At 38.9% G+C, this 27,245-nt stretch overlaps 1 protein-coding gene across 2 annotated transcripts in view; it reads left to right on the plus strand.

The window, feature by feature from the left end:
* The window catches only part of fbxl17 (F-box and leucine-rich repeat protein 17), a 640,382-nt gene that overhangs the window by 2,986 nt on the left and 610,151 nt on the right, over positions 1 to 27,245 (plus strand). For both annotated transcript variants that reach the window (XM_061900192.1, XM_061900199.1), the window contains exons 2-6: positions 1,953 to 2,446; positions 10,873 to 11,241; positions 11,324 to 11,446; positions 18,248 to 18,505; positions 18,575 to 18,706. In XM_061900192.1, the coding sequence (XP_061756176.1) occupies positions 1,973 to 2,446; positions 10,873 to 11,241; positions 11,324 to 11,446; positions 18,248 to 18,505; positions 18,575 to 18,706 (1,356 nt within the window). In that variant the 5' untranslated portion in view covers positions 1,953 to 1,972. The remainder of the gene's footprint in view (positions 1 to 1,952; positions 2,447 to 10,872; positions 11,242 to 11,323; positions 11,447 to 18,247; positions 18,506 to 18,574; positions 18,707 to 27,245) is intronic.

Consider the following 27,245-nt stretch of genomic DNA (forward strand, 5'->3'; position numbering starts at 1 on the left):
CTCCGATCGACCTGCCTCAGCTAAGGTTAGCCATGCGCGCTTGTTTTACGTCTCTGTGAGAAGGAGCGACGAGAAGGAATGAGAAACGGCAGTAATGTAATGCCCGCAGCTAAAAGCAACTGCGTGAGAACATATAATCGAATATTACGATATAGTAATTTTCTATATCGCACAGACAAACTTGCGATATATCGTTTATATCGATATATCTCCCAGCCCTAGTGTGGACACGGATAAGGTTAGGTTTGATTTACCCTGGATAACCTTATCCGGCTAAGTGTAAACAATGCCTAATTGAGCCTGGTTACATGCACATTTCCAAACTTAGTTTTGGTCTCCTGCTGTTCAGTTTTCCCTCGGGAAAAAGGTTAGCACTGCACATGTAAACGCGTAAAATCAATGCGTTCCAGGCCGCAACCTATGTTTGGATGAACCGTTTTGGACTGCCCGTCCACGACCGTTTAATCACGCATGTACACACCCGAGAGCTATTTGCTCTGACGTCTGACAGAACGTCATCACGTTTACGGTGTTACGTCGAGTGACACTTCAAAAGCAGGGCGGGAGAGACATGAGAATGAAGGAGAAATACAAACAAACAGCATGGCGAGCAAAAGTCAGCATTACTGGTCTGACGAGGAGACTACGGTCTGCCTTAGCATTCTGAAATAACTTAACATTATGGCGCGTTTTGCAACATCCATATTGGCCGTGTTTGTTGTTATTGTCCTCCTCCTCCTCCTTCTTCTTTTGTTTGTTTGTAGCTATTTCTGGAACCGGAAAGACCATAACCTGGGGGCACCACCCCGATCTTGCAAACTCACGTTGCCTCGCGATATCATGTAACCAAATCACGACTCCGAATTGGTTTTCTGCTAGTGACCCCCTACTTCACATGTTAAAGGCATACGCTAGTTCTCGCAGCGCATGTAAACACCGTAAACCTAACAATTGGAAAACTGACCTCCGAGGGAAAACTGAACAGCAGTGGACCAAAAACGTTTGGAAATGCCCATGTAACCGCAGTAACTGTCTTTTATTTCCTAAACGCCTGTTTTCATTATTGAAGGCTGACACGCACAGCTGAAATGCGTCCATGGTTGATTGTGCCAATTTGTGTGTTTTAATAAAAACGGGTGTGCTCACAGCCCTATGTGCTGTGTGGTGTGACCGCATAAACATTCTACAGAGACTATAGTGGCGGAAAGTGCAAGCTATCCAAGTAGAATGTGGTTGCATGACTTGAATAAGTTTGCACGACTACTTTTGCGTGGTTACTAATGAAATGATAATTGAACACAACAGCTCGGACAGCGTTGTTAGTTTTTGACACCTTTTGGCGGCATTTGATGACTTGGCGGGAGCAAGAGAACACATCCTGGATATCATAATAAGTAACGTTTATTTTTCTTACACAACTTTTGCGTTTACATTTAATAACAGATGACTTACCTCGCCTCCGGATGCTTTCTCGACAGGTGCTACAGCATCGAACTTGTGCTAATGCGAGCTGCACTTTGCAATGTTTGCATACTACTAGTGTGAAGTGTTCCCACACCTCAGACAACTTTCGTCGCTTCTTAATTCCCTGGTTTGCTATGGCTCTTGTCCACCGATTTCTGCGGCGTCTGCCATGGCGAGTTATGTCGGGGGAAAAGTTTTCTAAACCGTAGCGTATTTTAAAGAGCGGTGTTGTGCAGTGTATGATCTGTGACGTGAACACGCTGTGCAACACCTACACAGCCCATGCAAAATGTGAGCTTCGACTACTGTTTAGTAAACGAGGCAAAAAAAAAATTGACGCCTCGAGGCAGCGAAAATTCCTCGAATATATTTTGTACTCTAATAACTCGAGGAATCGTTTTAGCTCTATTCTGTACTCAAATATTGTACTCTCTTCAACTACTATTTTAAAAGTCAACCCATGTTGTATGATCTTCTTCCACTTTTAGAGTTTTCTTGAGTCATCTATATGGGCCATCTTCTCTCGAAAAATGGTTACCGCCTGAAGAAGAGGTCACGTAAGCAGCATCAGAAGAAGAAGAAAAAGAGGAACTGTCTCCTGCAGGGGCCTTGTATGCTCTGCTTCATTGTCCACAGCAGTAGCAGCAGCAGCATCAGCAGCAGCGGCGGTGTTGTCGGTGGTCTCAACGACGAGAACGACCCATTGGAGACCACCGGCGTCAACAGCAACACCAGCAGCATCGGGGCAGTGGCAGGCGCCTCCAAGCTCGCAGAGAGGTACGCGACGCTCGCTTCTCCCGAGGACTGCTCCAAGTTCCTGCTCACTCCGCCAGAGTTGGCAATTTGGGAGGGCCAGGGCAGGAGCCTGTTGTCGGCTGTTCCGGCTAAACTGATCCCACCGCCTGCTCTTTTTCGGACTACTGGCGTGACTGTGACTGTACCTATTCCTGTGCCTGTGCCTGTGCCTGACTACGCCGAGATGGTAAGCATATGATGAAACGTGTGTCTAATGGCTTATTATTTTGCTAAAATATTCACATATCAGGCTTAAGTGGACCTAACGACCTTACACAAAAGCACCACATTTCTGAAATTTGATGAATTTTTTTGCTGCAAAAACTTGGTGCTTTGATATTTCTGAAACATTTTCTCATATGTGATAACTTATTGCACCTCATGTGAAATGTGTAATGCAAAACCTTCAGGGATTCTTTAAAAAAGTATGTGAATAAGTATAAATGAATGAAATAAACATGTAATCGCCGTATTCCCGTTTAGAATTAATGGAATTGCTACTTTTTTCCGGGAAGAAGACACGTTTACAACACTTAAGACCTTCAGTATATCAGTATGTGGAATTAAATTTTGGAATGGATTAAGCAAAGCAATCAAACAATGTACTAATATGATCCACTTCAAGAAACTCTTCAAACTTAAAGTGTTACAAAGTACAAAGAAGAAGAACCATGATAACATTCCTAAAATTCTCAAAATAATCAAATTCATCTCGTCATATGAAATATAACTTACTTCACCAATTATTTATTTATTTTTATTGTGATTACTTATGGAGTATATTGTGAATGAATTGAGAACAGGAAGTGAACAAAAGTTTTTGTAACTGTTATGTAGAAGAAAAGGGGTTTCTCTGCTTCTTCCTACTCCTTTTCGAACATGTTGAAAAGAGAAACTGGAAATTGTGATCTATCATGTTGTATGCTTGCATGTTCCAAATAAACTCAAACTCAAACTTGTCGGAATATAAGCAATTGACAGATTTTGAAAAAAACAATTCCTCTTATAATAAATAAATGAATAAATACACAAGTGATCGCCGTATTCTCGTTTAGGATTAATGGAATAGCTACTTAAAAAAAACAGTCATGACGTCATTGCGTCTATTCTGACCATAAAACCCAATAAATAACCATCCAAAAAGCGTCAACAATATGCCATTTATATTTTGTCCTTTTGTCATCGTAAGCGCTAATGTTAAAGAACCTATTTTTAGCTGTGCATTGTCATAGAGGTAACTAGTTTATGCTGCTATATTCTCAACATGAGCTGGTGAGCTGCCTGTTTGCCTCGTAGCTTGTGAAAGTTAATTTTCATCTTATAAATCATGGCTCACACCTGTATAATAAAAGGATGTGGACATACCATTAATTGATTAATAGGGACCCTGACTTAAACAAGTTGAAAAACTTATTCGGGTGTTACCATTTAGTGGTCAATTGTACGGAATATGTACTGTACTGTGCAATCTACTAATAAAAGTTTCAATCAATAAAAAAACATAAACCAAGAAGTTTGTACACTTTTACAGCCAACTCAGACCGGAAATGGCAAAAAAACCCAAGAAGACGCAGGAATGTTTAGAATAAACACCTTACTGTAAATTAACAATAATATAATGCTAACATTTACTAATTATATCTATTACTACAAACAAGTATTTTTAAGCACAAACACCAAAACCAGTGAAGTTGGCACATTGTGTAATTTGTAAATAAAAACAGAATACAATGATTAACAAATCCTTTTCAACTTATATTCAATTGAATAGATTGAAAGACGAGATATATAATGTTCGAACTAAGAAATTAATTTTTTTTTTTTTGCAACTAATCATTAACTTAGAATTTAATGGCAGCAACACATTGCAAAAAAGTTGGAAAAGGGGCATTTTTTACCACTGCGATACATGGCCTTTCCTTTTAACAACACTCAGTAAACGTTTGGGAACTGAGGAGACCTATTTTTTAAGCTTTTCAGGTGGAATTCTTTCCCATTCTTGATTGATGTGCAGCTTAAGTTGTTAAACAGTCCTGGGTTTTAGGCTTCATAATGCTCCACACATTTTCAATGGGAGACCGGTCTGGACTACAGGCAGGCCAGTCTAGTACTTGCACTCTTACTATGAAGTCACGCTGTGGCTTGGTATTGTTTTGCTGAAATAAGCAGGGCCGCCCGTGATAATGTTGCTTGGATGGCAACATATTTTGCGTCAAAACCTGTATGTACCTTTCAGCATTAATGGGTCCTTCACAGATGTGTAAATTACCCATACCTTGGGCACTAATACACCCCCCTACCATCACAGATGCTGGCTTTTGAACTTTGCACCCAGAACAGGGGTCTCAAACATGCGGCCCGCGGGCCAATTGCGGCCCGCGAGACGTTATTTTGCGGCCCGCACTTTGATATGACAATTTAATGTATGTGCGGCCCGCGAGTTTAATATGAACGGAACTTGACAGCGTCATACTTCCCAAAGTTCACGGGAGTCCCCTTAATATCCGGGTATCCATTCTCTGGTAATCCCTGCCGATTTTTACCCAATCAACAATACTCAGGGGGTGCCGCAATGGCACTGTTCTTAACGCCCTCTGAATCCTGTACAGACAGCGTGCAAGCCAGTTTGATTGTTACAATTGACTGAGCAGTACACATGTGTGATGTTCCAAGACATATTTGGTCAACAGCTACACAAGTCACACTGAGGGTGGCCGTAAAAAAAACTTTAACACTGTTACAAATATGTGCCAGACTGTGAACCCACACCAAACAAGAATGACAAACACATTTCAGGAGAACATCCGCACCGTAATAAAACACAAACTCAACAGAACAAGTACCCAGAATCCCATGCTGCTCTGACCCTTCCGGTCTACAATACACACACCCACGCTACCACCAAGCCCCCACGCCCCACCCTCCCGACTTGCGTCGGTTGAGGTTGTGTATATTGTAGCCCGGGAGAGTTTGGGCTGCAAGGTGTTCTGGGTATTTGTTCTCTTGTGTTTAAGTTGTGTTAGGGTGCGGATGTTCTCCCAAAATGTGTTTGTCATTCTTGTCTGGTGTGGGTTGAAAGTCTGGCGCATATTTGTAACAGTGTTAAAGTCGGTTATACGGCCACCCACAGTGTGACCTGTATGGCTGTTGAGTAAGTACGTCTTGCAGCCACTAACGTTGTTCTGCACATGTCTCACACAACATGATTTGGAGTTGTCACTTTAGTTGTGTTATGTGCGCAATGACGAGTTGTAGAGCACTAGTTCTCTTATAGATGGTACGCTATGTGAAGGTATGCCAAGGGTTAAGTGAAATTTATCAAAAACATTCTAAAAAATAGCAGTCAGTCATAAATACTTAATAAATATATTTATTGGATAACAATTCAACAAAATATGAATGTAAGTTCACAAACTGTGAAAAGAAATGCAACAATGCAATATTCAGTGTTGACAGCTAGATTTTTTGTGGACATGTTCCATAAATATTGATGTTAAAGATTTATTATTTTGTGAAAAAATGTTTAGAATTAAGTTTATGAATCCAGATGGATCTCTATTACAATCCCCAAAGAGGGCAATTTAAGTTGATGATTACTTCTATGTGTAGAAATCTTTATTCATAATTGAATCACTTGTTTATTTTTCAACAAGTTTTTAGTATTTTTTTTATATCTTTTTTTCCAAATAGTTCAAGAAAGACCACTACAAATGAGCAATATTTTGCATTGTTATACAATTTAATAAATCAGAAACTGAAGATGTATTTTACTTCTTTATCTCTTTTTTTCCAACCAAAAATGCTTTGCTCTGATTAGGGGGTACTTGAATTAAAAAAAAATGTTCTTGGGGGTACATCACTGAAAAAAGGTTGAGAACCACTGTTGTAGAGGACGTTAAAGGCAGTGCAGTCACGGCAGCCCTTAATAATGTCGGCTGGGTGAAAATTGGGACAAATTTGGGAAAATGGTTCCACCGGTAGATTGTCGGGAGGTGCACTGAAATTCAGGAGTCTCCCGGAAAAATTTTGAAAGCACACTGAAGCTACGGTACTTAATAAGCTACCATCACCTGGAAATGATGAAGCCAGCGAAGCTAAATGTCAATTTGTGAAGTATTTACATTACTTAAAGTTAAAGTATTTTCTGAAAAAACACATTTTCCAAACTGATGTAAAAATAATGTCCACTGTAACACTGATTCTCAAAAAGTAAAAGTTGAGACACAGTGGATGTTCCCACACTATTTATTCTTTGTAAAAACATCAAAACCAGTGAAGTTGGCACATTGTGTAAATCGTAAATAAAAACAGAATACAATGATTTGCTAGTCCTTTTCAACCTATATTCAGTGGAATAGACTGCAAAAAATATACTTAACGTTTGATCTGCAAAACTGTTATTTTCCTCTTTGTTCCGGAGGACACGTCGTCCACAGTTTCCAAAAAAAATTTGAAATGTGGACTCGTCAGACCACAGAACACTTTTACACTTTGCATCAGTCCATGATAGATAAGCGTGGGCCCAGCAAAGCCGGTGGCGTTTCTGGGTGTTGTTGATGAATGGGTTTCGCTTTGCATAGTACAGTTTTAACTTGCACTTACAGATGTAGCAACAAAATGTAGTTACTGACAGTGTTTTTTTTAAGTGTTCCTGAGCCTATGTGGTGATATTCTTTACACACTGATGTCGCTTTTTGATGCAGTACTGCCTGAAGGATCGAAGGTCACGGGCATTCAATATTGGTTTTCGGCCTTTTTCCAGATTCTCTGAACCACTTGATGATATTACGTACCGTAGATGGTGAAATCCCCAAATTCTTTGCAATACCTTGTTGAAAAATGTTGTTAAACTATTCGACAATTTGCTCACGCATTTGTTGACAAAGTGGTGACCCTCGCTCCATCCTTTTTTTGAATGACTGCGCATTCCATGGAAGCTGCTTTTATACCCAATCATGGCCCCCACCTGTTACCAATTAGCCCTTTCACCTGTGGGATGTTCCAAATATGTGTTTGATGAGCATTCCTCAACTTTCTTGGTCTTTTTTGCCACTTGTGCCAGCTTGTTTGAAACATGTTCCAGACATCAAATTCCAAATTAGCTAATATTTGCAAAAAATAACAGTTTTCAAGATCGAACGTTAAGTAGCTTTTTTTGCAGCCTATTCCACTGAATATAGGTTGAAAAGGACTAGCAAATCATTGTATTCTGTTTTTATTTACTATTTACACAATGTGCCAACTTCACTGGTTTTGATGTTTTTACAAAGAACAGTGTGGAAACATCCACTGTGTCTCAACTTTTACTTTTTGAGAATCAGTGTTACAGTGGATATTTTTTTTACATACGTTTGGAAAATGTAGTTTTTCAGAAAATACTTTAACTTTAAGTAATGTAAATACTTCACAAATTGACATTTAGCTTCGCTGGCTTCATCATTTCCAGGTGATGGTAGCTTATTAAGTACCATAGCTTCAGTGTGCTTTCCCCTCGGCACGGTGCGCCTTGACCCAGTAGGTTTTGGCTTGGAACACTCAAGATAAACGCGACACGCTTTATTACGTAGGTCCCACTGGGTCATCATTGTCACCGACGTCCCACTGGCCTACCGAGGATGTCGTAGTGGTTTGTGTTGTGGTTTGTGCAGCCCATTGAGACACTAGTGATTTAGGGCTATATAAGTAAACATTGATTGATTGATTGATTATTTTTTCGCCAGGGTTTGTCTGTTTAGCAACATAACTTAATAAGATATTGCTGGGATGTTACTGACATCACGTCTGGCTCATGTTCTGCCCGATGAATATGAGTGGTGGTCCAGCTAGGAGCCATTTAGCCTTTCTCAAAGAAAAAATGCCCTATACTTGTGGTGTTTTCGGCTATACGAATCGTTCAAATCACGGAAAGGATAAAAAGGTCTTAAGGGTTTCTCAAGAGGTTATCAAAAAGGGCAGAATAGTGCAAGAGTTGTGAAAATGACGCCGAGAAAAGCATGCAGCTCACACTCTAGTCCAGGGGAGCAGAGTCTAAGAGTGCATGAGTGTGGCCGAGCAGCTGCATATAAGCCATACATCACCATGGATGTTGTTGATAAATGGTTTTCGCTTTACATAGTAGAGCTTTAACTTGCATTTACAGATGTAGTGACGAACTGTATTTAGTGACAGGGGTTTTCTGAAGTGTCCCTGAGCCCATGTGGTGATATCCTTTAGAGATTGATGTCGTTTTTTGATACAGTGCCGTCTGAGGGATCGAAGGTCACGGTCAGTCAATGTTGGTTTCCGGCCATGCCGCTTACGTGGAGTGATTTCTCCAGATTCCCTGAACCTTTTGATGATATTATGGACCGTAGATGTTGAAATCCCTAAATTTCTTGCAATTGCGCTTTGAGAAACGTTGTTCTTAAACTGTTTGACTATTTGCTCACGCAGTTGTGGACAAAGGGGTGTACCTCACCCCATCCTTTCTTGTGAAAGACAGAGCATTTTTTGGGATGCTGTTTTTATACCCAATCATGGCACCCACCTGTTCCCAATTAGCCTGCACACCTGTGGGATGTTCCAAATAAGTGTTTGATAGATGGATCGATAGATAGATGGATAGGACTTTATTTATTCCTTCAGGAGAGTTCCTTCAGGAAAATTAAAATTTTCAGCACACTCCCATTCAAGATCAGACAAACATTACAGGGCGACAGAACAGGATCGCTGACGGGTCTGCCGGCTTCCAGCACCCCTTACAAAAAAAATGAGATACAGCTTCATTGATGAGCGTTCCTAAACTTTATCAGTATTTATTGCCACCTTTTCCAACTTCTTTTTAATGTGTTGCTGGCATCAAATTCTAAAGTTAATGATTATTTGAAAAAAAAAAATTTTTTTTATAAGTTTGAACATCAAATATGTTGTCTTTGTAACATATTCAACTGAATATGGGTTGAAAATGATTTGCAAATCATTGTATTCCGTTTATATTTACATCTAACACAATTTCCCAACTCATATGGAAACCGGGGTTTGTATATTAAACCTTGATGAAAGTGTTTAGATATTTTTTTAATTGCTATATTGGCAGATTAGAGCGACTCCAATATGCTCCTTTGTAAGCAGACTTTTACTCACATTTATAGTTAGAATGCATAAAAAAAGACAAACGTGTGTTCTTGTCTAACTTAATACATATGTTTTTGCTTTGCTCATCCCTGTGCAGTTATTGGACTGAAATTTGTTATTCTTTGTCTTACGGTAATTGGCGAAAAGATCGAACCAAAACCACTAAGCGGACTATTTGGGGTCATCCTTTCTTAGCAGATCCAAAAAGAACTTTGCAGCATTTACTACTTTGCTGGCAGGAAGACACATTGGGCTAAACTGGAAGGCTGCAGCGCCTCCCTGCCACACCCGCTGGATGAGAGATAATGTTTATTTTTTTATTTTGAAGAAAATTAAGCTGATATTGAACGGTTGTTCTGAGAAGTTTCAACACGTATGGGGTGGTTTCCTAAAATATGTAAAAGAGACTGAGCTTAAATTTAACCCCAATTTAAAAGTAAAAGTCGTCGAAAGGCAGATAATTGATGTTGTTTTTGTGTATTCTGCACCGTTGGGGATAATTTAGGAGGGCATTTGTTTGTGGCTTTATGTCCATATTTGCCCATACTTATTTGACTGATGCGTGTTTTTTCTAGTTTATTATTTTTATTTGAGTTTATATATAATTTTTGTGAGTTACTTGTTTGGGGGAGAAAATACTATTTCTGGACTGTGTATGTCAAAGATTTAATAAATGATTTTTAAAAAGTGCATTTCCCCTTATGTTTAACAAAATTAAAAAAAATAATACATGTGAATCAAATTTAATATACATGTTATGTATATGTATATAAATGCATTCAATGTAATTCCGTAAAAGTGAAAACTAAGCTTCCACCTGTGTAAACCAGACACTTATGTTCAGTGGTATACATTGTGGGAGGTCATCAAATTATCTTGGTTAAGCCAAAGTATTTTCTTTCTTTCTTTCATAGTTATTGTTATTGATTTTCACATTTACATACCATAACTACCATAACTTCTGTGACTTATTGTGCAACTTAATTGTTTTGTAATTAATGTACACCAGAGCTATTTAAATGTTGTATTTTTTTGTATTTATTGTATTAGATTCTGCAACTAGTATTTGGAGCCCACTGTACGTAATATCTGAAGAGCATGGAAAAAAGCATTTCACTGTGGTGTGGTCTGCATGTGACAAATAATAAAACACATTCCAAAACCCTGCTGTCACGCAAAAAAACAAAAAACAAAACCAAAAATAAGAGTATAAAAGTACCCAGAGTTAAAAAAAAAAAAAAAGTTCAATACAAGGCACTTGAGACAAAGTAATTGAAAGCTGAAACACACTGTAGAAGCAGCATGACTAGGCCTGAAATATCGGCAGTCATATTCAGGTACGTGTCTAGGGCTATTCCTGCACTTGAGTAGAGGATTGGTAAAAAAAATCAAAAAGTATTTACAATACAGCTCTTATATCAGCCCTTATATTGTGAGCGTGTACCTAACTAATGAAGGGCCTAACCAACACTTCTACATGTGGTTTCTCCTTGTATGCAGGTGTGTAAGAGGAAGTGTTCGGAGGTCCAGAGGTGCACCCCTTCCAACAAGCAGCCACGCTGTGCCTTTGCTGCCCCCGATGGGGCCTTGGAGAACGGAGGAGTTGGAGGAAGTGCTGGAGAGGCTTCTACAAACTCTGAAACTGGCCACTGCCACCTTCCCCTCTGCTCGCTTCCTTCTTGCTCCTCCTCATCCACCTCCTCTTCTCCATCCTCCTCCTCGACACCAGCTGATGGTCAGGTTGATCCGCCCCATAGTTTGGACGTGTCCCCCTCCAGTCTGCAGAACTATGATGGCTGCCAGGTCAAAGGTTCTGATGTTGCTGACCCTTTAAGTATCAACCACCTGCCTTCCTCTATCCTTCTTAAGGTTCGACAGCATACAAAACCTCTGCGTTTAAAGATGCAATTCTGGCGGTTTGGTGACAAGCTACCTTCCTTCTAAACTACAGGTTCTGTCGAACTTGACGGTGAAGGAGCGTTGTCTCTGCGCTTCTTTAGTCTGCAAGTACTGGAAGGACCTCTGCTTGGACTTCCAGTTCTGGAAGCAAATTGACCTCAGTGGCCTACAACAAGTAAGTCAAAACAAAGGGAAATAAAACTGTCAAATACAAGTGACAAAGATAATTCAAAAGAAGTTTTGCTTTAATCGAAAACTAGTACTTTGAAAGGAAACAATGCCACAACTTACAGGCAGTGATGAGCAAGCTACTTGGAAAGTGGAGTAAGCTAAGCTACTCGTTACTCTCGATTAAATATAACTAAGCTACAGGTGAAGCTATTAAAGGTGTCAAAAAAAATAAAAATTTAAGATGAAACCCCGATTCTTAGGTGAAACAATTCTTAATCCATTAAAAAAAAAGAAAAACCCACACAGTTACGGGGAGAACATGAAAACTCCACACAGAAAGTCCGCACTATTGACCGGTAATGAATATTCCTTTGTCCATAAACGGGTCCATAAGCTTCATCACCACATTCTTAGATCGTCTCTCCCCTGTAGGACGACTTGGGTCTTTGCCGAAATATGGATTGATGTTGCACGCATATTTGGATTTCAGGTCACATGCCATCCAGAACTTTATGCCAAACTTTTCAGGTTTTGTTGCAATGTACTGCAGGAAAGAGCAGCAAGTCTTAGTTGGAAAAAGTTGTTCATCTATGGTGACGTGCTTGGTTTGGAAGAATTGATGCAGTTGGCATCAGAAGACCCCCAAACGCCAGTGACTGCAGCAAACTGGTCAGTCGCAAGTTTTGCAACTCGTTCCACCGCCTTGTCATTGATGCGTAGGTGTCGCATGAGTCAGTACTCAGCTGAAGGTGTAGTTCTTCTTCGTCAGAGTCACAGGGTTTGACGTTGTCCAGGATCATGTCTAAAGCCGGCTGAGTGCTGTAAATTTTGGGCATCTTTGCTTATCCGTTGACAGTCAGTGGCCCTGTTTACACTGCACACCAAATCATATTTTTTTGCCCTCAAGTGACACTGATCTGATTTTTTTTTTTTTTTTGCCAGTCCAAACGCTCTAAAGTGCTTGGCAACAGATTCAGGCCACATCAATAGGTAGTCCTGAGTCCGATTGGAATCTGATCTTTTCAAATGTGACCACAGTCTTAACACAATGTGACCTGAATGTGACTTTTTTTCATCAGATTTGGGTGTGCTACGTCATTCGTGTGGGCCGGAAAGACCCAGTCTCCAGTGGAAATGGTTATTATATCACAACATCCGGTTTCGGTTTGAATTTTAAGATGACCAAATTTTCGGTATATCACTTGGCTGGGGAGAGGAAAGTCTAAGCTTCCCTGCTTAGACTGCTGCCCCGCGACCCAACCTCGGATAAGCAGAAGGAGATGGATTAATTCACTTCTCAATAGTGTGTAAATAATAGGCTATATGGAATACATGAATATGGATTTCGATTCAGAAGAAATAGCGAATGTTTAAAGACCGGATTTGACACCGGGATGCAATATAAATAAAAGCTAGCGCAGATCCACGCTGATGTTCGTGTCTCCTGTACTTAACAGCCATAAAAACATTCCAACAGTCCCAAATATATTACACTATATACATCCATTTGTACATTATATGACTTATTTACTTTCATGTAAAAAAACACACATTTTTAAGGTGTTGCAACTTTTTAAAAAATGTTGTAGTACTATACACTTCCTCCCGGTCAACTTCCCTTGTTTTCACTTTATCGAAATGTGCATGCAAGTGACGTCAGGGCCACATTGGTGCCTGTGCGCGTTAACACTGGAGTCAGCTGGGAAAAAAATCTAACAATAAATTTGATTTGGGCCACTTTGGGATGCAATATTAATGTAGTCAGTGAAATATGTGCCATGAGCTGGCTATTTATCCACCTCGAGGCACTGCTACTTTCACAGTTTCCAAATATATTTATATATATTTATTTATTGTCATTGTTTTAGCCAGGATTTCCTGTGTTGGTCAGCAATGAAGGTCAAAAATGGTAGATGAAGGTAAACCTGTGTCAACACAACACTTTCATTCAAACTTTCAGAGGCTTGAACTTTGCAATGGAGAAACACAGGATTTTTGTCAGGTCATTGTTTACATCCATCCTCACAATTTGTCATTCTGGCTCTCTCGCAGCACATTTCGATCCAATGGCTACATTTACATAAGAAAGGTGAGTTGTTAATTACCCCAGTGGTGCCATTTGGCATTCTCCAGGCAGAATACTAAGTGTAAGAAATGCTATGTTGCTCGTGTTAAAGTGTCATGATCTGCCCTATCTTGCTTCTGATTGGCCTGTCGAAATGTTTTGCCCTAATCTTAGCCAATCGTGATTTATCATATGTAAACAGACCAATCCTCATTGAGTTTCTCCGTGTTTTTAATTTTTTCTCCCCCGGATCCCGACAGGGACAAGCGCTAATGGATGGATGGATTTGCAGGACATTTTCTCTCTTTATAGCTTGTAGCTACACCAATCGCTACTGGTCCAAATTGTACCGTCGCTACCACCACGCTAATGGGAAATGTGGATAATCTACGTACTGTCGCTACTTGTCGCTCTTTACCGGCCATCACTGCTAACAGGGATGGCATAAACACTCACTGCTTCTTACTCTTTCAGATTTCAGAAGTACTTTATTAATCCCAGAGGCGAAATTAGATTTTCAGCACAATTCCATTCGAAAGGATCGCTGACGGGTCTACCAACTTCCGGCGCCCCTTAGGCTATGTTCACACTGCAGATGCATGTTCGATTTCAGATTTTTTTGTCAAATCTTTAATTTTTGTGGCTTTTCATATTACATAAAAAAGTGGTTTCTAATGTGAATGCAATCCGACCCACATGCGGAAATGACGTCATGTGTAATGTTTATGGAGGTAAACTTGGCTTCCACTAAAGTAAGTCTCAGTACTGGTGCATTTGTGGCAATTTCGAGGAGTTTGTGCAATCAAAGTAAACATTTTCTGAACCACGATATTGCACGTGGAGTATTAAAAAGGAAGAGGACAAGTATTTTGTCTCTCACAGTTTTATGGGATATTTTGCTTCGATGTCTGCTTGAAGAATGTGTTTGTGATCAAGCAGTCTGAAGAAGGAGGGGTAGAACATTCACGCGAGTTCCTGAAACATATAATTTTGACTTCTTTTCTGCTTTGTTGTCATCTAATTATTTTTGAACCGTCTATTTTGGCGAATAAATACGACTTATCGCTTTTTGGTGACGTTCTGGGCAAATTAATGTGACGTGAGTTCTGGAGCGCTCACATTGAGGACGCATCGCATATATGTCTGATTTACATCCACATACGAAAAGGCTGTGGTCGGATATGAAATATTCGAAATTGCACTGTTCACGCTGACATGAAAAAGTCTACTACACGTTGCATGTGGGCAAAAAAGGCGTAATTGACCTGCAGTGCGAACAAGGCCTAGAAAAGTTCAATATTTTTATGAAGTTGTTTTTTTAGAACAAGTATGAATTACACTAAGTACGTACTAATTCCTTGGTTTTAAAACTTGTTTTATAGTGTCCCATCTCATAAACAAATGTCTCTCCAACCACCACCATAATGACCAACATAGAAATGCAGTAGAGCAGTAGGCCTAAATATTCATAAAAAGGCAGAGGTTTTATTTTAACAAGTATATAATTTATTTTTGACCACTGTAATATTATACACAGTCTGAACAGTAACACAGAGTTTGGATATAAGAAAATTAAACACTGTACTTTAATTTAATTGGCGCACCAGTAGATGTAGCCCGCATACCACAAGTGGCCTCTGACTAGTGGTACACATAACACAGTTTAAGAATCACTGGACTAATTGTCAAAAACTAAATTAAGTACATAGGTTGTTTGGCAACACTAAATTGGCCCTAGTGTGTGAAGTGAATGTGAGTGTGAATGTTGTCTGGCCATCTGTGTTGGCCCTGCGATGAGGTGCCGACTTGTCCAGGGTGTACCCTGCTTTTCGTCAAAATGCAGCTGGGATAGGCGCCAGCCACACCCATGAGCCCGTTAAAGGGTTAAATACACTTGCAAAGGACATAATGTCATGGCTGTCTTGAGTTTCCAATCGTTTTTACAACTCTTATTTTTTTGTGATAGAGTGATTGGAGCACATACCATCCATCCATCCATCCATCCATTTTTTACCGCTTATTCCCTTTGGGGTCACGGGGGGCGCTGGTACCTATCTCAGCTACAATTGGGCGCAAGGTGGGGTACACCCTGGACAAGTCGCCACCTTATCGCAGTGGAGCACATACTGTACTTGTTAATCACAAAAAACATTCACAAAGTTTGGTTCTTTTAGGAATTTATTATGAGCCAACTGAAAATGTGACCAAGTCTGCTGGGTCAAAAGTATACATACAGCACCACACCTTATCAATTTTGGTTATGTAGAAAAGTCACAATCAAATTAAATTAGCTTCAGGGAATGGCCTCTTAACTTCATGTGAGTGATTATGGTTGTTGACTTCTTTGAGCCCATTTAAATAGGGCTCATGTGATGCAGTCATTAGACTCAGTTACTAATAGCGACAATGGGAAAGTCAAAGGAAATCAGCACAGATGTGAAAAAACAAATTATTGACTTGAACAAGTCAGGAAAGTCACTAGGAGCCATTTCCCAAGAGCAACTGTGCAGACAATTGTTCGTAAGTATAAAGTGCATGGCACAGTTTCGTCACTGCCGAGATCAGGAAGAAAACACAAGCTATCAGCTGCTGCTGAGATAAAATTGGTCAGGATGATCAAGAGTCAACCGAGAACCACCAAAAAACAGGTCCGCAAAGAATTGGAATCTGCTGCAACACAGGTGTCAGTGTCTGGAGGAAAGTTCTGTGGTCAGATGAAACAAATATTGGGATGCAACTCAGTAGTCTTCTTCCCCCAAACACGACGAGTTTAGTTTATACATGGATACATGGATGATACAGCAGAGGATTGGGAGAATGTCATACCAAAATAGAACTTTTTGGTATAAACTCAACTTGTCATGTTTGGAGGAAGAAGAATACTGAGTTGCATCCCAAGAACACCATACCTTCTGTGAAGCATGGGGGTGGAAACATCATGCTTTGGGGCTGTTTTCTGCTAAGGGGATAGGACGATTGATCCGTGTTAAGGAAAGAATGAATGGGGCCATGCATCGTGAGATTTTGAGCCAAAATATCCTTCCATCTGTGAGACCTTTGAATGGTTGACCAAATACTCATTTTGCACCATAATTTACAAATAGATTCTTTGAAATTCCTACAATGTGAATTCCTGGATTTCTTTTCCCACATTCTGTCTCTCACAGTTGAAGTGTACCTATGATGAAAATTACAGACTTCTGTCATCATTTTAAGTGGGAGAACTTGCGCAATTTGTGGCTGACTACTTTTTTGCCCCACTGTATGTATGTGTGTGTGTGTATATATATATATATATACATATATATATATATATATATATATATATATATATATATATATATATATATATATATATATATATATATATATATATATATATATATATATATATATATGTAAATGTATGTACTGTGTACAGTATATGTAAAAAATACTTCTCTAAACAGATTATTGCATGCGAAAAATTAATAAACTCCATCATTTAGACGGCTTTATAGTTTTAATAAATTGATAAACACAAGTTTTTCCCACTTTATGGGTACCACATCTTTAGTAATGTGCAGATCATTGTCCATTGTGCTTCTTTCTTATAATACATGCTACCTTAAAACAACAATCCCAGTACAGTAAGCTGCTTTTTAGTGGAAGTTTTTTTTTTTAAAGAGTTGCATTTACCTCAGTCAGATGAATGCTTCTGTTTCAGATGATAGAACAAGTTAGTGGTGCTGCTGCTGTCTTTTTTAAACAAACTTTGCGGCGTGCAGTTATTTCTTGCACGCCTGTTGCCACAAATACAAGACACTGACTGATTATTGTCTTAGGAACGAACGTATCACTCTTGTTCCCGTTAGCATTGGCCATGTTTTGCTCTACTGTATGTACTTGCAACTCTGCTAATGAAACGAGGGTGAGAGTGGATTCACAGAAGGTCCTCCAGGCAAAAAATATGCCCTTGCAATAAATGTAAAAACATATATTTTAAAAAAAAAATTCAAAATCGTTTGGAACATAAGATTTATTTATTGTCCAGACCTGACTCCACGGATGTGCTATTTGTGCAACCAACATTTTAAAACACAGTTGGAGTTTGCTAGAGCTGACTAAATTCTAAATATTGACCACTTCTAAATTTTCATATAAAAAACTCCCATCAGGAGGTTGCCTACAGCCACAGCTGTTTTAACATGTTGCTAATTGAATCAATTAGTTTCTTTTGTAGCACACTCACTCTGTAATTATAGGTGACATTTAAAAATGGCAACAATTGGGAGCATTTACAGAATACTGTACATCAGTGGTCCAAAACTCAATCTACTACCTGGGGGTCACTGGAGGTAACATCTGGGTGATGTTTTTAACCATGTGACTAAATGTGTTTACAAGTTGTACCAGCAGTGACCCTGAGCTTTGGTTGACCTGAAGTCATTAGAAATGTAGAATTGAATGCAAACTTGTTTTGTTTTGACACTGCTGTGAAAGTCAGACAATTCTGCTTGCTTATAGGAATTTGCTTTTTGTGTTGCCCAATGTGTGTTTTGTGCTTGACTGTTATTTTAGTTAGTGTTCTTTCTCATGGGATTCAAGATTGCCATATTAGCCGCCCAGTGTGTTCAAACCGAAATGACACTAAACTATGAAGATAAGGGCCACAAGTTAGGGCCTGCGGACAGCAAAATTGCCAGTGGGCTTCAAAGTTCATATTATGTATTTTTCACTGAATTTTTCCTGTCTTTCCAGGTAAATGATGATCTCCTGCTGCAAATAGCTTCTCGAAGGCAGAATGTGACCGAGATAAACATCTCAGACTGCAGGGGGGTCCACGACTACGGTGTCTCGGCTCTGGCTTCTCACTGCCCAGGCCTGCAAAAGTACACAGCATACAGGTGTAAGCAGCTGGGAGACTCTTCCCTTGCTGCCTTGGCTGCACACTGCCCTCAGCTGGTGAAGGTGCATGTGGGCAACCAGGATAAACTGACAGACAGGGCGCTAATAAAGGTATCCATCTGGAGCTATACGTACTCTTCTTTCCAACACGACACTTACGCAATCCTTTTTACCCAACAGATAGGAGAGCGCTGCAGCGAGCTGAAGGACATTCACCTGGGTCAGTGTTACGGCGTCAGCGATGACGGCATGGTGGCTTTGGCCAACGGATGTCCCAAACTGCAGAAACTATACTTGCAGGAGAACAAACTGGTGAGTACTTCTACTTTGTCGGTACACTCATAGCAGCTGCTGTTCCCTAAATACTTGTGGAGAAGTCTGTTTGACTGTGTTTTTTAATGTTGTCATGGCTCCCTGTCCTAGTGGATGACCTTAAAAACACCCTCACTTCTCCCAATGCTATTTAAAGTTGTTTCTGTTGGGCTTTGAGAGCGTCAACTCATTGATCTTCATCTGTGAGGGTACTACATTTTTTTTCGCTGTCACACAGATTTGATATTTTAATCCTGCAGCTCACCATGTTCACACAAAATTAAATGGAAAACAACTTGAACATCTACGTTAAAATATTTTATGGTATATTGTAGATATAAAATAACATACAATTGGTGTTAGTAAATGTAAACATTCAAAGGTAAACGGGACCACGTGGTGCAGTTGGGAGAGTGGTCGTGCCAGCAACCTGAGGGTTCCTGGTTCGATCCCCAGCTTCTACATACCTCGTCACGTCCGTTGTGTCCTTGAGTTAGACAATTCAGCCTTGCTCCTGATGGGTCGTGGTCAGCGCCTTGCATGGCCCTTGCCATCAGTTTTTAAAAGTGTGTGGGAATGGGTGAATGTGGAAATAGTGTCAAAACGCTTTCAGTGCCTTGAAGGTAGAAAAGCGCTGTACAAGTATAACCACTAACCCATAATTAGGTTGCATGTAAAAACAAAACAAATCTAAAAGTTTCACAAAAATAACTAAACATTTACCAATATTACAAAGAAAACATAATTTTAAGTAATAATAGAATTATTAATAAATAATAATAATTAGAAATAGGAATTAATACTAAACAATAATAATAATAAAAAAACATTTAGAAGAATAAGGCTAGTATGAAGAAATTAAGCAATTCCAAAAAGTGCCTGCAACAATGAAAGGGCACATCATCATAATAATAATAATAATAGAAAAAAAATTAGACACCTTTTAAACTTTCAAATTTACACAATTTGTGTAAAGTTTGTATATAAAAATAATTACAGCATGCAAATAATTGTTTAACGTAAAAAACCGAATAGTGTCACCAAACGAACAGACGTTATGTAGTGTTAGATATTCAGTATACCACTAGAGTGTGCTATTTCACCCTTCTAGAAATGCCAGTCAGTTGCATTCACTGGAAGATTTTATTCAAATCAATGTGGAGTTTGTCAAATGGCTATCATGGGATCTCTACAACGGTCATCTGGCTTTGAGTTTGTATCTGGACTTTCTTATAGAAATAGAATATATCTGGTCATTTATTTTAATGTCGGCCTCTAATCCTTTTCATTTGTCTTTTTTCCCCCTTTCTCTTCCGTTCTTTCATTTCAAAGTAAAACCATGAATATGTTGATGAATTAGCCCATTCACAGTTGTTAACAACAGCTCAGTTTGTTAAAAGCCCATTCATCAACTTAATTGTACACCATATTCGGCAGAACTTCTTGCTGAGAGATGAATATTGTTTCTATTAACATTTCAGCACAGCGGTTTGCATTGCAGACATTTTTTTTTCTTCAAATATGAGTCATTCCTTTGGAGTTTAGATAAGTCTCGGTTGGGGATTATTATGTCTAGGCTTGGGTTGTATTTTGGCAATTAAAACGACGCACAAGGAGCAAAGGAGCTTTAATGAGGTCATCTTCTTCTGTACATGATCTGCTTTTAATACGGAGTCTTTGGAATACTCCTCTTCCGTCAAACTTGATTGAGCAAAACGCCACAGGATGTTTCACTGTGGTCTCTTCTTTTTTCTTTGCCATTCTTTTCTTACTTCTTGTCATCGTTGTAGGTTTTGGTTCCGTTCTGGAGGGTCTTCTCTCCGTCTGGACTACAGAGTCCAACTTTGCTTTACTCATGTGTCCTTGAAGGAATGACTCAAACCACTAATAGCACTAGCTAATCAGTGGGCTTTTTTTAAAGGGATGGGCGTATTAGTCAATGATTAAGAAGTCTGCTCATTGTGTGGAATTGCTTTTTGTGTTTTGTGCAGGCAGCAGAGGCACTGTTGATTCACTAGATTTGAATTTTAAGTAAAACAGCATGACATTATTTTTGGAAAGTTCATTTACACTGACACAATGCATTATTCTGTTTTGTAAAACACTGGCATGAAAAAAAGAGTTTAGAACAACCACTCCTGCACTTAAAAGATGACTGTTGAACACTATGAAAACAAGAAGGGTTAATATTTTCATCTAAGTCCAAACAATGTTTTTCCAGTTTGTTTTGGAACCTCTTAAGTGTATACATAATTTTTATAATTTTAATTTTTTTGCTTTATTATTTCTAACGGTTTACTGCTCTTGCTTCCTTTTACACTACATGATGGTTAAAGGGATGATTGCAGCGATTAGTTTGATGTTTTTAATCGACATCTAATTCAATTCCTTCTGGTTTAGATCAGGGGTTATTAACTTTTTTGTTCTCAGGGTCCAACTTTTCTAGTACATAGAGAACCAGGAACCAATCAATTACACGGAGTTAGTAATCCTACTCTTAATTTTATTTGTATTAAATAATCATATCAAACCTACTTACAGTTTACCAAAATAGACCTTGTCAAATGATATGAGACCATTATCAACAAGATAATAATCAGGGTTTAGGTCAAGTGGATAAGAACGTAAGCACTAATCAAATATTCTCCATTACCTTGAGTTGATTGACGTGGACCCCGACTTAAACAAGTTGAAAAACTTATTCGGGTGTTACCATTTAGCTGTCAATTGTATGGAATATGTACTGAACTGTGCAATCTACTAATAAAAGTATCAATCAATCAATCAATCAATCAATCAATCAATCAATTCAAAAGAAGGAACTCATAAAAACTGATGAAAAATAAATTAACATACAAATAAGGAGTGCTAAAATAAATACATTTTAATTAAATGTATAATAAATGGTAGTAATGTAAATGTTTCTTAAATTAACTGTCTAACATTCAAGTGAAAATAAAAATACAGCTTCACCACATTAGTCATTATTTTTGCTCTTAAGAAACTTCTCTATGACTTTCGCTCCAGACTTCTTCTGTTTGTTTGATATTGTCATTACTGCCACAAGTGGTGGAAAAGTATATTACAACTGAGTAACAATGCAGCCCATACAGACCACATCACAGAAGCAAATAGTTTTTGACGGCCCCAATGGTTAAACACAGGTGTGTATAATATGTATTGGATATGCATTTGTGTCAATTTTGCATCAATTTTGCCCCAGGCACTTTTATGACACGTTTTTTGAGTTTGTCTGCAAGAGGTTGACTTCCGGACACGTTGAGTTGAGTTTGAGTTTGTTTCGAACATGCAAGCATACACATGAAACATCACAATTTCCACTTCCTCTTTTCAACATGTTTGAAATAGAGTAGGAAGAAGCAGAGCTTATTTACAGGCCTACTGAAACCCACTACTACCCACCACGCAGTCTGATAGTTTATATATCGCTGAAATATTAACATTGCAACACATGCCAATATGGCCGGTTTAGTTTACTAAATTACAATTTTAAATTTCCTGCGGAGTTTCCTGTTGAAAACGTTGCGGAATGATGACGCGTATGATGACGCGTGTTTGTGACGTTATTGGTTGGAAGGGACATATTAGCCCAGCACCACTTGCGGCTAAAAGTCGCCTCTTTTCATCGCACAATTACACAGTATTTTGGACATCTGTGTTGCTGAATCTTTTGCAATTTGTTCAATTAATAATGGAGAAGTCAAAGTAGAAAGATAGAGGTGGGAAGCTTTAGCCTTTAGCGACACAAACACACGGTGTTTCCTTGTTTGAAATTCCCGGAGGTTAAGCTTTACTATGGATCAAAGCGGTTAAGCGAACATGGTTCCGGACCACTTGTCAACCGGTAGGTTTCGGTGCGAAAATTGTGGTAAAAAGCCGCCTCTTACCGGAGATCAGCGGAGCTTCTGTCCTGCTGCAGCTTCGTAACTTCTATCAGAGACTATCAGGTACTATTTAACTCACTAAAACATTAGCAACACAATAAACAGATAAGGGATTTCCCAGAATTATTAAATGTGTCTAAAACATCTGAATTGCTCCCAATGCAATCGCCTTTTTTTAACTTTTTTTTAAATATTTTTTATCTTTTTCTAGTCCTTCACTCTAAATTTCCTCATCCACGAATCTTTCATCCTCGCTCAAATTAATGGGGAAATTATCGCTTTCTCGGTCCGAATAGCTCTTGCTGCTGGAGGCTCACACTATAAACAATGTGAGGATGTGAGGAGCCCTCACATCGGTGACGTCATCGTCTGCTACTTCCGGTAAAGGCAAGGCTTTTTTATTAGCGATCAAAAGTTGAAAACTTTACTGTCGATGTTCTCTACTAAATCCTTTCAGTAAAAATATGGCAATATCGCGAAATGATTAAGTATGACACATAGAATGGACCTCCTATCCCCGTTTAAATAAGAAAATCTCATTTCAGTAGGCCTTTTAATCCTACCCCTTTTATTTTACATAACAGTTGCTAAAACTTGTGAAGTAAGTTATATTTCATATGATGAGATGAGTAAGATTATTTTGAGAATGAATGGATGGATGAACTAAATTCAGAATGTTTATCATGGTTCTTCTTCTTTGTACTTTGTAAACAATAAGTTTGAAGAGGTTCTTAAAGTGGATCATATTAGTACATTGTTTGATTGCTTTGCTTATTCCATTCCATAACTTAATTCCACATACAGATATACTGAAGGTCCTAAGTGTTGCATGTGCATACAAATGTTTTAAATTAGATTTTTCTCTAAGATTATATTTGTCCTCTTTTTTGAGAAGAATCGTTGTAAATTCTTGGGTAGCAGGTTATAGTTTACTTTGTGTATAATTTTTAGCTGTTTGCAAAGCATTTCAAGATTGCAAATGAAACCACTCTTTACATTTTAAAAAAGTATCATCATTTTATATTTTGAAAATGTTCCCTTTTTTAAAACCAATCTTGCTAAACGTTTTACCCACATGCACTTGTGAGTCCCCTAGAGGTGTGTACCAAATCCCGCTATGATTCAGCGAAACAGCCTGAAGTTACAGTGGTTGTTTTGTTCAGTGTGTGTTTGTGTGTGTATGTGTGAGAAAATTCTAGTCAATCTGACGTATTAGAATCAAATTTCTACATACATTTGTCATAGAGACAAGTAAGTAACATTCAGGATGTGTCCTGGTTTGACAAAGTGACACTCTGAGATGATCCAAGGCTAGGAGTGTGTTCTGGGGAAGCAGGTGGCAGTAAAGCGTCTCTACACACTGCGACCCTGCATTCCTTAGTGTTGCTCATCCACTATTTATGTCACACTTGGTTTATGGCACCAGTAGTTGCCTTTCAAAGATTGGTTTCATCCTCTGAAGTGTGTTTGCTTTTCTCGCGCCCATTCTTATTCTGTTGTCTCCCATCACCGGGAAGGGCAAAGGCTCTGAGAATAACAAATCCCTCACTTTTCTTTCTCAGTGGAAGAGAGACAAGTGTGGAAGTTTTGAAAAAAAGCACAAATCACCCTTCTATGTGGTACTGTTCTTTCCTTTCAATTAAACGCACACTGCAAACGGTGAGCATTTTTTGCCCAGGAAGCAATTTTTTTTTCATAGTCTCCTGTGCTTTATCTGCCCTCCTGTCTTGTTAAAATCACAGAGCGTGTGCTTCATTTTGCTGCAAAACGATTGAAAGATTTACACATACACACACGCACACATACACACTTATACACACACACACACACACACACACACACACACACACACACACACACACACACACACACACATACATATATATATATATATATATATATATATATATATATATATATATATATATATATATATATATATATAAATAAAAATGTACAAACTGATTATTTGCAATTTTAATCAGTCCAGAATGTGGAAATGTGAGTGGAATTGCAGATGCCCTAACATAGATTAGCATGTGCCCTCAATTAAGGGCTAATTACTACTCTGCATTTTCAATCAGAGCCTGGGCTGAGTTTTTTGCCATGTTTTTCTCGTCATTTTCCAACACTTCTCAAGAGGGAATTTATTTCTTTTAGCACCGACATGAAAAAGCGGTCCGTAGGAGTGAACCGTGTTTCTCTGTTCTGATGGGCTGCCATTGCTGGGCTGTCTGCAAGCATAGGAATGACTGTGAACCCCCCAGTTGCCCGACAGGCCAATCAAGCAGATTAAATTGTATATTGACATTTTCAGATTTAATTAGCCAGATTACGGGGCTGGTAAAGACAAAGGAAGTGCTAATGACAGCTGTCACTTATTATGGGATCGCCCTTTTGACATATATCAATACACACAGCGCCCTTGTTGAAAAAAATAAGGAAAAAAGCCAAGGACATGCGCACGCACGCACACACACAAACTGATGAACTGAACAGCTGCCAGCTGCACTGGAATGTCCTGTGGAAACTTTATTCACATATTTGACTTCAATTGCACACACAAATTGAGCTCCCTCACCCTCACTCACAGTTAGGCCCTACTCACAAATAGTGCATTGTGTCGCAGGGTGCATAGAGTCTTCAAAGGAGTTGGATATCTTGGGACAGTCAAATGTCAGTTTTAACACCGCAAGGGTTCGGTCTAAAAGCACCCACAGATAGATGTGTGTGTGTGTGCGTGTATTTGTTGTTTTCATTTACTTACTTGGTCAAGCTGCCACTTTGTCCAAAAATGCTGCCTTAATTTGGTGGCTATACACCCTTCAGAGGACCCACCCTATGTAGTCTACAGTTGTTTTAACAGGGTGGCCTAACCTTTTGGAAACAGTCCGAGATTACATCAACATGAATTCCTGAAGGAATCAATAAAGTACTATCTATCTATCTATCTATGATCCCACCTCTCCCATTATGTCACGATGCTAAGTGGCTACATTTTAGCGTCACTAATGTCACATATTTTAGCAATAATGTTGCAAAGTCTCGTGTGGTTCAACACAATCTGTTGTGTTTATTTGATTCGTGCAAATTTCCCAAATATGAAATCACATTCCTTACAATGGGAGAGGCTTCTGCGCAAAGAAAAAGGCTCTGCTTTTGCTACCGTTTTATTATTATTATTTTTTAATAAAATTGTAAACTTTTGACCACTGATTTCTGATCACAGCCACAGGAGAGTTAACTGGCATCTTCGAACTGATTTTGGTCTGGTGAAGGGCATTGATTCGCTGAAATAAGGGAACACAAAAAAGCAGTTGGCCTCAAGCCAATGGCAATTTAAAGTTGTTGCCTAGAAACCTGAAGCTACAGCGATAGTTTGAAGCTGTGCTTCCGATGACAAACAGTGCTATAAGTTGACAGACTGACACCTCAAGTTGATACGAAATTGTTGAAATAAACAAGTTAAAAGGGCCGTGAGTTGCTAAAGAAGCAACTGCCGTTAGCGAGTGAGCTCCTGCGATGTCAACATCTAAAAGAAAAACTCCAATCCTTAAACTTTCAGTGTCATCTGATTTAAAGGATTCTTTGGGAAGCATGATTTGATGTTGGACACTGGACATAATGGTAAGCAAGACTTGATGCTTAAAAAAAAAGTCGATGACATAGAAATAGTAAGAATAGAACACAAAGCAAACCTGGAAAGAGTAATAAGAGAACTTAGAGAAGATCTGAGAAAAGCTACAACCGAATACAAAGAACACCTAAGAAGTCTGCTGGAAAATATATAAAACCTGCAGTCAGAATAACAACATAAGAAAGGACTGTCAGGAAATGCGTCAACAAATGAGGATTCTTCAAGAAGTTATTGCAGCGAAACAAGACAACAACATGCTGAGGAATATCAGATTAAATGGATCAGAATAAACGAGTGATTGATATCATTGTGACAGGGCACCAAATTAAACCAAGATCTTATGCAAAAGCCGTGGATAATGGAGGAGAATCAGATGACCTGGATGTGGCCTCAGCAGAACAGCAAGTGTTCAAATTTCTGCAATCAAAGGAAATTGAAATCAACATCAATACCTTTTCAAACATGCATCCCACTGAATAGAAGAATCAACAACCCCACTCCAGTCATCCTTGTAAAATTCGTTAACAGAAAATCTAAAATGGCACCGCTGAAACAGGGAAAAAAGCTGAAGGACAAATGTGTACATGAATGAGCATCTCACAAATTGTAATGCTGAAATCGCCAAAAAAGCATACAACTTGAGAAAGCAGGAATAATTTCTGGGAATTTGGAGCGGAAACTGTAAAATCTGCATCAAGCTTAATGAAAGTCCAGATTCAAGAGTCGATGTTGTCCATGACATCAAGGACCTGGACAAATATTAAACTTGACACTGCTTCCGCAATAACGATGGTAATGGAGTCTGTCAGAAAACAAGCACCTAAATTCAACACCAACACGACTATGTTCCAAAGGACCACTAAACAAAAAGACCTAGATTCAGGAGTGCAACAACCTACACTTATATAATTTATAGAAAAAACATCAACGATTGTTGAACAAGAAAATTTGGAACTGAAAAACTTCTGCAAGAAAAACCAGGATTTGGATAATAATT

Source organism: Nerophis ophidion, linkage group LG01, assembly GCF_033978795.1.
Source record: "Nerophis ophidion isolate RoL-2023_Sa linkage group LG01, RoL_Noph_v1.0, whole genome shotgun sequence".
In the NCBI taxonomy this organism is placed as follows: domain Eukaryota; kingdom Metazoa; phylum Chordata; class Actinopteri; order Syngnathiformes; family Syngnathidae; genus Nerophis; species Nerophis ophidion.